This window comes from Theobroma cacao, chromosome 3 (genome assembly GCF_000208745.1).
Source record: "Theobroma cacao cultivar B97-61/B2 chromosome 3, Criollo_cocoa_genome_V2, whole genome shotgun sequence".
Classification (NCBI taxonomy): Eukaryota; Viridiplantae; Streptophyta; class Magnoliopsida; order Malvales; family Malvaceae; genus Theobroma; species Theobroma cacao.
The window spans coordinates 31,484,471-31,496,856 of record NC_030852.1 but is presented as its reverse complement, the minus strand read 5'-3'; the positions used below and the strand labels follow the sequence as shown (position 1 = coordinate 31,496,856).

General features: G+C 36.5%; 2 protein-coding genes across 3 annotated transcripts; one reads left to right on the top strand and one right to left on the bottom strand.

Annotated features, from left to right (window-relative positions):
* LOC18606063 (protein LOL1) lies at nucleotides 2,450-5,349 on the top strand. Of its 2 annotated transcripts, none has more exons than XM_007039471.2 (6): nucleotides 2,450-2,491; nucleotides 2,828-2,976; nucleotides 3,563-3,676; nucleotides 3,854-3,967; nucleotides 4,121-4,230; nucleotides 5,000-5,349. In XM_007039471.2, the coding sequence occupies exons 2-6, from the start codon at nucleotides 2,916-2,918 to the stop codon at nucleotides 5,036-5,038; spliced, it is 438 nt and encodes a 145-aa protein (XP_007039533.1). In that variant the 5' UTR covers nucleotides 2,450-2,491; nucleotides 2,828-2,915; the 3' UTR covers nucleotides 5,039-5,349. The 2 variants fall into 2 exon arrangements, with proteins under 2 accessions (XP_007039533.1, XP_007039534.1); XM_007039472.2 differs by lacking the exon at nucleotides 2,450-2,491 and adding an exon at nucleotides 2,512-2,703.
* Nucleotides 8,658-12,199, bottom strand: LOC18606061 (ferredoxin-1). The gene is made up of 6 exons (XM_007039469.2): nucleotides 11,815-12,199; nucleotides 11,550-11,613; nucleotides 11,257-11,345; nucleotides 9,880-9,948; nucleotides 9,134-9,178; nucleotides 8,658-8,912 (listed from the first exon to the last, which is right to left on the bottom strand). Exons 1-6 carry the CDS (start codon nucleotides 12,067-12,069, stop codon nucleotides 8,868-8,870), a joined length of 567 nt encoding a protein of 188 aa, XP_007039531.2. The 5' UTR covers nucleotides 12,070-12,199; the 3' UTR covers nucleotides 8,658-8,867.

The following is a 12,386-nucleotide window of genomic DNA, read 5'->3' as shown; positions in this document are numbered from 1 at the left end:
ATTCTTTGTATAATGTTACGCGATAAAATAATTTTTTAGAGAATAAATATTAACCAAAATCGACTATCTGCAACATGTAACAGTAAAATTTTTTTTTTTCAACATGACGTGTAATAATCTTTTTAACCATGACATATAACATATTTTTGTATAATATATTTTTGTACATGATGTATAACAATAATTTTTTTTTAGTATAACGTGTAATAATCATTTTTAATCATGACGTGTAACATGTTTTCGTATATGGCATGTAGCAATAATATTTTTTTTCAACATGATATATAATAACTTTTTTAATCATGATGTGTAACATCGTTAAGAGTAATTTTATTCAATTTAATTAAAAATAATTAAAATTGTAAAAGAGTTATTTTTAAAAATATTTTATTTGTAAGGGTTTTTTTAAAAACCCTTTTTAAATTATTGATAGACTTTTCTAGAATAGAAAAAAAAAAAAAAGAAAGAAGGGGGGCAAGAATATCCAGTTTAGAATGCGGAGAAAAGCCAACAAAAGTACAAACAGAGCGGTCCCCTTCTTGTTTGCATGCTTATCTACGGACCTGGTATGGTTCTCTGCAGTCTCTGGGTGTCATCAAGTTCTTGCAAAACTCCTGCCCATACTTCATGGACTCTTCTTCAACAATTAACTCTTTTGGTCCCTCCCTGACTGATCTCTTCTAGTCGTCTTCAACAATTTTTTATTTGTATATTTTCCTAGCCACATAAGTATATATATATATATATATAATTTTCATTTATTCAATGTTTTTCTGTCTTCAATACAATGATTGTTCATGCATCATTCTTATAATGATCCGAATTCAAATATTATTGATTTAATAATTTTTTAAAATTAAATTATGAGATGTTTAAAAACTTAAATTATTAATAATAATAGATTTAAACTTTTAAACAAATCTTAATAATTACAATTACGGGACATACAAATTGAAATATCATAATTCTGTACCTGCAGTCAAGAATTCTTAAAAATAGTATCAAAATCAGCTAATCTCAAGCCGTAGGTTGAACAAAAAGGATCTACCCTAGATTTCGATTTCTATTAGTAGCATGTAAACATTATGGGGTCTACAAAAGAGGAGAAAATGAACTTACAGCTAAAGAGTAGTTGAGTAGTTGAGGTGGCTTAGATGATGAGTCAGGCTTTAAACCACACCCTTAAAAGTTATAGTAAGTGGACATCTAGCAAAAATAAGCTTGTGGAAGTTGGTTTAACAGTAGCCTGCACATGGTCTAATGGCCCTCCAAAACACTAACAGGAGATGCAAATGCAATGTAGGACCAAAATAATTAAAGATGTAGACAGTAGAGAGTAGACCCCAAGTGTAGCCTTAACTTCCTAAACACCCAGAGGATGATGTATCAGTAGGATTGTGGCTTTCTGTTTCCTATACACATGGCTGAGAGGTTAGAAATTGTATTGCCCCGTGTTCATGACTTGTGCTATTCTTTTTTCTTTTTGTCATGTCTGTTTTTGATGATAATGATGATGCTGATTTGACTTTAGGGTATATCAAACTGTATCCATGTACAAAGCTAACAAAAAAGCGTATCGCAGAGATTTAGAAGATGGTTCTGATATCTGGTTTAGGCTTTGATCATAGGTCCACAAATAGATGAATCCGCCAAAAAACCAGCCAACGTCTGGAGAGGGAAATAATTGCCTGAAGATAGAAGATGCACACCCACCAAATCCCACGGTCCTGTCACAGTCACAGTCAGTCTCCAAGGCTCGGCCATCATAATGCAACGGGAACAGGACCACCAGCAAAAGGGTTCCAGGTTTTGCCAATATCAAACTAATTTGACAGACGGTCCTGATTGCCTTTTGCTGTGTGATGTGGTTGGCTGGTGAGCCCTCCATTTCTCCCATGGGAAAGGAAGCGCGTGGCTGATTGTAACACTCACGTGCATGCAATGTTTTACACTAAAAAAAGCAAAGCAAAGCAAAGCGACAGCGACAGAGGATGTGGGGCGCAGAGTTTCTGCCCCAAAGTTGATCTTGATATGCCACCAAGAGCAAAGGGCGTTAAGCAAACCGCCAATGACCATGACCAAGCCAATCAATTACTACGACCCGTACATGTACATGTGGGATTAAAATGAGTAAGATAAGGACAAAGTGAAAGTTCATACTGCAATAGTATTTTTTCACCAAACTGAACTCAGAAGGAAAACAATAAAGATCTCCTTTTACACCAGCTTCTTAATTTCACCAAGATAAGAAAATGAACTTTTTTTTTTTCTCTCTTTTGATAAGGTGAAAATGAAAGCTTTCAGTTGACATTTGCTCCCGAAGATGAACCTGATAAGGAACATAGTAAAAAAGATAAATCTTTTTTTTTAACAACTTTTTCTCTATCTTGGTCCGTTCTAAACTTAATCCTCTCTCTCTCTCTCTCTCTCTCCTACNCTCCTCTCTCTCTCTCTCTCTCTCCACTTCATCTGCAGACTGCAAACTGAACAGGTATGTGTTTGCTCCACTTCATTTTCATTGTTTATTAAGTGTCCTCAAGCTTCCTCTCTCTCTTTTTTTTTTTTTTTTTGCATATATCCATTTACACCATCTTCTATAATTCTATAAAAAGGTTTCCAAGTTGGGAATTAGGTATCTTGTTTGTTATGCATCTCTTTTACACTCCCTTCCCCATCATTTCCCTTCTCTCTAACGGTTAACTGGTATGATTTTAATTATAGTCCCTTCTGTTTTGCACTCTTAGCACTTTCTGAATTCATCGAAGTTGCTATATTTATGCTGTTTCTAAGTGTTGTTATTTTGTTTTCTTTTTGTCGACATGGTAAGAATGGGAGAGACATCGGTGCTCTCTGTTTTTGAGGTAGTGAAGTATTAGGAGCCAGGAAAGGAAAGTTGACCTCTGTCTGATTTTACAATGCCAGTTCCTCTTGCTCCATACCCGACACCTCCAGCGCCATACACTCCTCCTGCCAATGGTATCTTTTTCTGTTCTGCAGACAGATTTATCTTGAAAAATGTGAATCCTATTTACTGTTTAGTTGCTGAGACAAAGGGAAGGGCCTTCTTAAGAAACTTTGGTCAGCTGCAACAGCCAAGTGATAGTACAAATGCAGTCAGATTATGTATTTTCTTTCATTATCCTTCCTATCCTTCAGAGAAGAGTTAAGTCTCACTGTAACTACATACAGGAAAAGACAAAGGAAAAATGGATCCAAGCAGTATATACTTTTTTTGATAAAAATTAGGAAAAACAAATCTAGAACAAATACGAGTTCATAGTGTCTGCTTCATTTTTCTTTACCCTCTTCTCCCTTTTCTTTTTCTGATGTTTGTGTTGCAAGGACATGGCTATTGCATTAAGACACAGCTGGTTAGGGACGTAACTACCAACATTAGAAGTTTAGTTTCAAACTCTAGGTTGGATTCTAACAGGCTTGGCCTCGTTAACAAACTGGTCAAAGACAGGATATGCTGTGAATCTATCTTTCTGCACCGGAAAAAGTTATTGTGGTTCTATCTTTCTATTTTCACTGATCTAGTGACCAAAATCTACGTCATCAGGTGCTCAGAGCCAGCTTGTGTGTTCTGGATGTAGAAACCTATTACTCTATCCGGTTGGAGCAACCTCTGTGTGCTGTGCTGTTTGCAATGCAGTAACAGCCGTGCCGCCTCCTGGTACATCATCTGCTATTTATAGTACTATTTATTTCATAACTTTTTAATCTTATCATGTAACCCTGGAACATCACATCGTCTGAATCTCCCGTCTGTTTTAAGTTTGTTTCTATCTCTGTTAAATGAAAAAAACTGGGGAAGGGCTATGCCTAAATTGTAAGTCAAAACTCTAAACAGGCACAGAAATGGCCCAGTTGGTTTGTGGAGGCTGCCATACCTTATTAATGTACATCCGGGGGGCCACAAGTGTTCAATGTTCATGCTGTCACACCGTCAATCTGGCATTGGAAGGTATGCATGTTGTGGTTCCTTTTTAACTTAATAAACTTATGATGTTTCATAACTTCAACAATGCTTTTCTCAACCATAATTAAGATTGAAAACCTCGTAAATTAAGTTACTATTTTTCGGTCTAAGCTTCAAATGTTCCTTCACTTCTGACAGCAAATCAGGTGGCACATGTAAATTGTGGGAACTGCAGGATGCTACTAATGTACCAGTATGGAGCACGATCTGTAAAATGTGCAGTTTGCAATTTTGTGACATCAGTTGGGGTAAGTACAATATATTTTTTCTCTCACACAGTAACTGTTTAATAACCTTAGGATTCATCCACTTCTTAGAAGCCTCCATGTACAAATTTAGAGAATACCGAGTTCAATTTTGTTCTCTCTGCAAACCTAAGTAGGATTCCGTCACTGTGAAAAATGAATGGAAAAATAACAATGAAAGCCAAGTGCAATAAAAAACTTTGCTTGCAAGTTCTTGCTCTAATTTCATAAATATGCTGCACAGTGAAACCAATGCAGCAGTAAATGAAGTACAAGGAAGCAGATAAGATAGCTCCTATAAGATTAAGAAGTGTGTTGGTTGGTCTGATTTGTGTGCGTGTACATTCTTTTTTCTATTCCCTAAATATTCTCTAACACATCAACCGCTCAAAAAATCTGTACCTCTGATTTCTTCATGTAACTTTCTCAAGAAAAGTCATAAATCTTGTTTTTCTTACCCTTTGGCCTGTTCTCAACTTGATGATTATGCAGAGCTAATTTGTAGTATGTCCTTTTTAATCAATTTTAAAAGTGGATATACAGCCATTATGTAGGTCACTAAGAACACCTAGAAGAGAGCCACTGGGAAACTTAAAAAACAATTGGAACATCAGCTGCACTGCAATAGTTTTAGCTAGTTGGCAACCCATGTTTCAGTGTCTTATGCACATTGCAGAAACTGTTTCCTTCCTCTGAAAAGATGGTCTTGTCACTATTTTTGTTTTCATCCGCTTTGCAATGTTGTTCAATGTTGTTCTAATGAATGATGCAGGCCTCAGCCAGTGCCACTGAACAGAAGTTCAACAGCTAAAGATTTTATTTTCACACCCAAGTTGATTACTTAGAAGCTACAACTTCGGTTTTCCAACATTACAATGTCCTCGGCCACGGTTGCATCTCTCAGCAAAATAGAGGAAATCCCCTCCTCAAATGTATAGAGTTATTTTTCCTTGCGTGACCTATTTATGAATAAGCAGTTTTGGCGGCTGGTTGGATGTATGATAAGTGTTTCCATCAGAAAGACTTTCTGTTATCTTCCGATAAGATAAACTTGGTTTTCTGCTACTTTGCTTTATGAGTATGAGTGGCATTAAATACACGGCGCAAAGTTAATTTCTGATACTTTTTTCTGCTTCCTAATTGTCAATAGTCTAAGTTCAAACCATTGTTTCAGAGTTTTTCATGATACCATATATGTTGACCCAAGAAACTTACATAGGGGACCAAATAGATTTTTCGTAGCAAATGTTGAGGTGCAGATTTCTAGGGAATCTAGTTGATTGCATGGTAGATGATGTGTGATGACATCAACTAATAACCTCTTCAGAGTTCAGACTATCCAGTTCATAAAGAATCTCTAGATGAAAAAGACAGATTTACCCGGTTATGATCTGGAAAAACTTTTCGAAAGGTTAAAAAGAGAAGAACAAGCTGAGGAATTTTTCAGAAATTGTTTGATTCAGCCTGATTAACTCATAGGAAAGGAAGTATCAGAACCCCATTATTTGAATGTTAAAATTGTGAGATGAAACCAGAATCAGACTCATTGTTATCAAACCAATACTAAGTTTTATCTCAACTGCTTAAATCCTGGATTCTTTCAAGTTTCAACCATGTTTAACTCAGCATGGACTAGGTTGTTACCCATCCAACAGTCTCAGGATCAAGGATTCAACACCCCCTTCCTCCTGGCATTGTCCACGTGTAGTCCTCCGACCCACAACAAACAGATCTTTTCAATAAAGTAATGACAGTCCTCCATAAATGAGTAGCCAGGTGGACCTCTTCTATATCCAATAAATTATTCGTTTCCTGAATAATTGAAATTCCATTCATCTAGAAGAAACAGGAAAAAATTTGCTGCTAAGAGAGAATTGTGCAAGCTATTCTAAACTACCAAGTATGTACGTGTTTGCCTTTAGAGAGAAGTTTACAAGAAAAATGTTGGTTTTTCAGAGGTTATACGAAAAAATCTAGATTCTGAGCAACTTCCGTGACAGTTAAAGATGAAAGAATTCTTAGGAGAAGCAGGATAAGCCGAAATCAGTGTCTCTAATCTGTTCTTTGCAGCCCTCTAATCAGGATGATTGGTCATATTATACATCAAACACTAGATCCTTTAATGAAAATCGGATTTCCAGCGCAGACTATCAAAAATAGTACTAGCATTTGGTCTAGACTTGCCTAGTCGACCTTAAACTATCGGTGAGCACAAAATACAATCTACTGGACCCGAACACTGCAACACTCCTTTAATTCTTCTTGTCCGGTAATCTTTATTTTGAGAGATTATGCTGAATTCCTTTGCAACATTGTTTAATTCTAGCAGACATTACATATATCTGAAAAAGATTTGCTGATTTAATGAATTTTGCTGCTTTTGCCATGCCAATTTGTAAGTTCTCTGAGCACCCTCATAAGTTTCTTGTGCTAATCTGATGTCATTTTCAGATGTCATTCATCAAACTATAATATCCAGGGGGTATATTCTCTGACTGATAAAGTTGAGACCACACCATCTGTGGCCAAAGCTTATGTTATCTGCAGGAAGCAAAGCACCTAAAGTTTGGGTCTACGGACCGTAACTTGGTCCCAAGAAATGAAGCCTTGAGACCAATGCCAGCGAGGTCTACATAAGCCTATATTTCCTTATGTGGGGCCTCAAAAACGAGGGCTTAATAACCTAAACTTTCCTTCTCGTAATTAGATAATTGGCGTTAGCTTCACCAGAAAGTGAACTGTTTGCACCGGTTGACGCTTGATGTGAAACAACGGTTACGCCTTGAGACAAGTTGCCCTGTAGACAATAACTGAAAGTCACTGTTTTTGTACTGTTAACAATTTCCGTTTCAATAGTTCATTTCACTCGCTGTCTGGGTCTGTTCCGTTTCTGGCAAAGAAGGATAGGATCCTCAACCTAAGGTCGCTATCCAAATTCACCCGACGTCGCATCCTATCGTTTGAGGCAACCCCTCTCATTCCTGTTGAGTTCCATCAGTTGGCCGTTGGCCCAAAATCAAAATGAATCTCTCAAATGAAGTATGGTCAGAAAGCACATAATGCAAACTTCTATTTCAGGTGGTCCTTTATGAATTCTATCTCCTCGGGCACATGGACAAATATATACAGAAGGAGCCAGAAAGTGATCGGGAACTAAAGCCAACATACACATGAATTTAACTCTCTCTGTGGCCTGTCGAGTGTGCTACATGCAATAAAGTCAGTTCCAGGCATAGAAAACCTTCAGGAATAAGGTTATAATCGAAGAAATCTTTTCTGCAAAACCTTCCATATATAATAAGGGTAGCACACTAACCTCCTTTCGTTTGAATTTTAGTCCTCTCACATGTTTTGCCAAGCTGATCTAAATGGGGCATGTGCTTTTATATTTATTTTTATTTTTTAAGATTTAAGATAATATATTATAAAGACACTTGACACTTGCCACTTGACACTTGACACGTACATTTAATTAAATTGTAAATTAGATTTATTTTTAGATTTTTGAGGTTTAAGGTTAAAATGCACTTGGAATCATTGCATTGTTCTTTGTATCTTTTCGCCATCTGTGTTCTAACAATAACATCACAGTCACAGACCAACTCAAAAGAGAGATTTAACTTTTAAGATGAGATTCATACTTACAGAAAATGCATGCACGAGTAAGTGATTTGCAGACTAAAGTAGCATATATACGAAGGGCCTTCAAGCTTTGTGGTGGCAGCTGGGTGGGGCAAAGTAGAACAAGGTACGAACTCTAGGACAACAAACTTTGAAGCAGCGATAATACTCCACCATAACATGACTCATCATCTCCGAATAAGAGGATAGTCGAGACTGGATTTTACTCTATGTAACAGTCAATCTCTGCTCCCGACTAAGCCAGATCATGTCAGGCTAACTCTCTAGCATGACACTATCAATTTGTAATCGAAGATATGAGTCCAACGAAGCAGTTGGAAACCCCAAAATGTCTAAACCTTTGTTTCAAAACCTCTATTCCTCGGTACAGGATTGTTTTCCTCTGCTTCTGGAAAGTTACAGTTGTAGAGAATATGTGCTTTGTGGGTGGAATTTGCGATTCAGGGATTTTTATTAAGCAATTTTCCTAATATATGGCGATTCAATCCTTGATATCAAAAGATTAACCTTACAATGGGGCTGCTTCCGAAGAGAAAATGGAGGGTTTACCTTCCTTGTGTTCCATCGGAGTCTCGTGAGTGGAGTCTCTTCAATTCAACAACTTCAGCATGCATTTGGACATTCTGGCATTATCTCACTCCTTGCTTATCCAGAAAAGTTTCATCACCCCTTCTATTTACTCATGCTGAAGCTTGCTCGGAAGATGCTGGCCAGGTCACGATTCGACCAAGAATCATTTCAATGGGTATGTGCATGTGTAGAAACACCCATATATGCAGATAATAATCTTGTATGGAATAAAACAGAGATATAATTAACTGGAACTGAAGTATGGCAACAGAACTACTGAAAATGCTGGATTCGCACGGTGAAGTAAACATTGAAAAAGTTAATTTATGTAACTGAGCATGATCACAGTTCTATAAAATGGGAAACTACAGAATCCGCAGCAGGCTTTACATGGTTATGCTCACTTCCGCTTAGAAAATCTAAGTGGCTTATTCATCACCCATGGCTAGCTCCAATGCATAGTCATCCCTGTCCTGCCAAAGTTCAAAACATACACTTCTAAGATAACTTCAAAAGCTAAACAGTTTTAAATATTAAAACATCCTGAAAGAGAAAAATAACTGTGCATCAGCTCATTTCTATTTTCTCTATGGCATAAACTTCTCAAATTTTCAATTTTAACAATATCATTTTCCTTTACTACTACGAGTTGCATATTACTGTGTAACAAAAAGTTCTAGTGCTCAGAGCTTACAATTGGTCCTCGAGCAAAATATCGTCCAAATTGAAGCCAATACACCTGCACATGCCAGTAATTTCAGATTTTGACCCATATAGTTAGCACTGCTTTCTGTTTTTTAAAAATCAGATAAATGCAGATGGAGATGCATTCAAATGCCACAATTAACATTCGAGGCACTTTCCTTTTTTTTTTGCTCAGCCAAAATATGGATTTCATTAATAAACTGCATAAAGCAGTAATAGTTACAAGCACTGCTTAGTGCCTATGCAGCAATCAGCATCGTCTTTTTTCGTTGATCATCTCTGGTTTAGTTGTCGAATGGAGTTTCGCTTTTTCATTTGCTGGCTTCTCTGCTTGCGGCCTGATTTTCCTGCATGGGTTCTTTGGTGCTTTCTGCCTTCTTGATGGCTTCTTGGGTTGTTTCTTCTTGTTATCTTTGGGTTCTGTTTTATGGCAGCGATGCTTCTGTATAGGCTGCTTTTTCCTTTTATTGAGCAAAATGCTCTGTTTTATGTAGTTTAGATAGTTTCTTTGGTTCTTGTAATGCTACCACTACTCTTGAGTAGCAGACAAATGTTGGAAAATGTACAAAGTCCTCAACCTCACCAACTCCCTTACGCCATGAAGAGTCCTTTGCAGTCAAGCTTAAGACTCAAAATGGCAAATTGGTGAGGAGATCAATAAAAATCACTTTTTAAAAAAAAAAATCCAAAGAGCAGTTATTATTTGTAATGGATTGTTGCCATTTTTCACATTACCTCATCCTCATCCTGTGTTTCCACTTCAAGATCAGACGAAGGAAAACCAACACATAGAAGTGCATATCCCTACATTTAAGTATAAGAAAAAAAGAGAATCAATTTCCAATTCACTGCGAACATTAACACTATGTTTGATAGGAGGTAAAAAGGAGGAAAGGTAGTGGAAGGAAAATAGTGTTTCTTCCCTTCTCTTCCTTCATTTGGTAGAAGGGAAATCGGAGGGTGGAAGGGAAATGGATGGATTTTCACCTTTCCCTTCCCTCAAAATCTAATCCTTTAAAATTGGGAGGAAAACATTCTTTCTACTGAAGATAATCATTTTATTTGCAATTTTACCTTAGTTTCTTTCTTTCCCTCTATTTTCCATCCTTTATACGAAATACAAAGAAGGAAAAACAACTACCCTTCCTCTCCTTCATCTTTTTTTTTCCTCACCTTTTTTCCATCCTATTAAACATAGTGTAAGGTAATAGAATGATCATGAATGAAGTTTTAGATGAGGTAGAACAATACATTTATGGGCATGCAGTTAAGATAATGTATATTCGTAAGGGTAATGATGTTTTTTCTTTATTTGATACATTTATGACTCATAATTGTTCGTTAGCAAGATGAATAAGAAATTGCTGTCTGTGAATCCAATGAGTAAAAGGGTTGCAAGGGAGTCCTTTCAGACCTAGTGCGCCTCAAATGACTGTGGACACTAATTGAATTTTGTATTGGTTTGCTTTGGTCAGCATCTTGATAAATTGTAATGGTCATAACAAGGATCACATTATTGTTTTGTATTTTATAATAATTGCCTAATCAGTATTCCAGCAGTAATTTAATTGAAAAAAAAAAAAAAGCAAGATGAATAAGAAACTAAAGTGAAACGTGTTAACCAGGACATAAATAACTTTTGTTAAGAGGGATCAAATACCTCAACATCTAACTAGGAAGATTAAAGCTTCAACTGAACATTTATATGTTAGTATCCATTCAGTTATAACATCCAGAAATTTTCAACAAAAATTTAACAACATCAATTCGAAGAAGTTTACATGTCTTCCAAAATAGGTAACGATACTCATAATTTGATTAATTTAACTGAAACAAGGACTACATGACAGTCACAATCAAACCTGTCTTATGAATCTTCTTCCATTTATGCTCTCATTCCTAGTGCATTTATACAACATTTATTTATTTATCTTATTCGTATCCTATTTGTTAAATGACTAGAATTCTTAAAGTTACTCTGACTTCATATAGAAACCTATAGTATGGTCAAAATGATAACTAGATGATGAGAACACAATGAGATAGGAGCTTAATGTTTGAGTCGAAACTCAAATGCCAAATAATAAGCAAAACGAGCAGATGGATCCATGCCTTTGCTTTCAATTCAGTAGATATCCCAAGAGCTTCAGGCTGTCTTATTTGTCCAGACTTTACGCGTACGGCACAGCTAGTACAGCAACCTGCCATGTAAGGAGCTATTCATCAAAACCTATCCCATCCAATAAGAAAAGATTACCATTCAAAAGAATCAAAATAGCCTTAATGTCCAATTAATAAACTCCATTGCAGTATCTTAATGACGACCACAAACTCAAATCGTCAATAAATGTGACATGTTCGCGACATTTCAAAACATAACTTCTGCAAATTTTAAAGAACAATACCGTGCCTGCAAGCGAATGGAAGCGTAATGTTTTGGGATTCAGCCGTATGTAATATGTATTGGTCCTGCACTTGCAATCAAATATGCCCTAAATTAGTCTAATCAATCATTTAACAAGTTTGCTAGGTAAAGCATCAACTGTAAGCATAATAAATAAAAATGTGTGTCCGAAAAACTTTTTAAAAAATTGACAATTAATTGTTCTAACCAGAAAATAGGTCAAACTTCTGCATTTGATCGGGAAACAAACAGAGAGGAAGTCGTACCTCTGGAACTAGAAATTCGTGAACGACACCTTGTTTTCTGTCGTGGACAGTGACTTTATGAGTGGGAATTGAAGGAGAGAGGTTACCGTCTGGGCTGGTAATGCTCACCGGCGTCTGGAGCTCTGACGTTGTTCTGCGTCGGCATTTGAAGGAATTGAAGGGAAAACTGCAGCGTTTTGGAGAAGAGAGTCGCCGGTGAAGAGGCGGTTGCCGGTAAAGTGGAGTGCAGGAATTGCAGGGAACCACAAGGTCCATTGATACCGGTTTTAGAATCTAATCAGTTACTGGTCATGAGGAGATAAAACAATAAGGGGCAAGAGGTTTTATATCGTACTCCTCTTTGTACGCAATGTTTTGTAGAACTGAAACTTTCACCGTCCGATTTGATTTTAAAAAGCCCATTTTTTTTTTTATATTTTGGTACGCGAAACAGTTGCACTTGTTTTTATTTCCTATAAACAAATTTTATATAGACAAAAAGGAAGAAACCACCAATAAAAGGTCATTGATAAGAAGCTAATTTCGTTTATTGATGGATTTTTTAATAAGAAGAAGGTATTTAGTTTCATTTT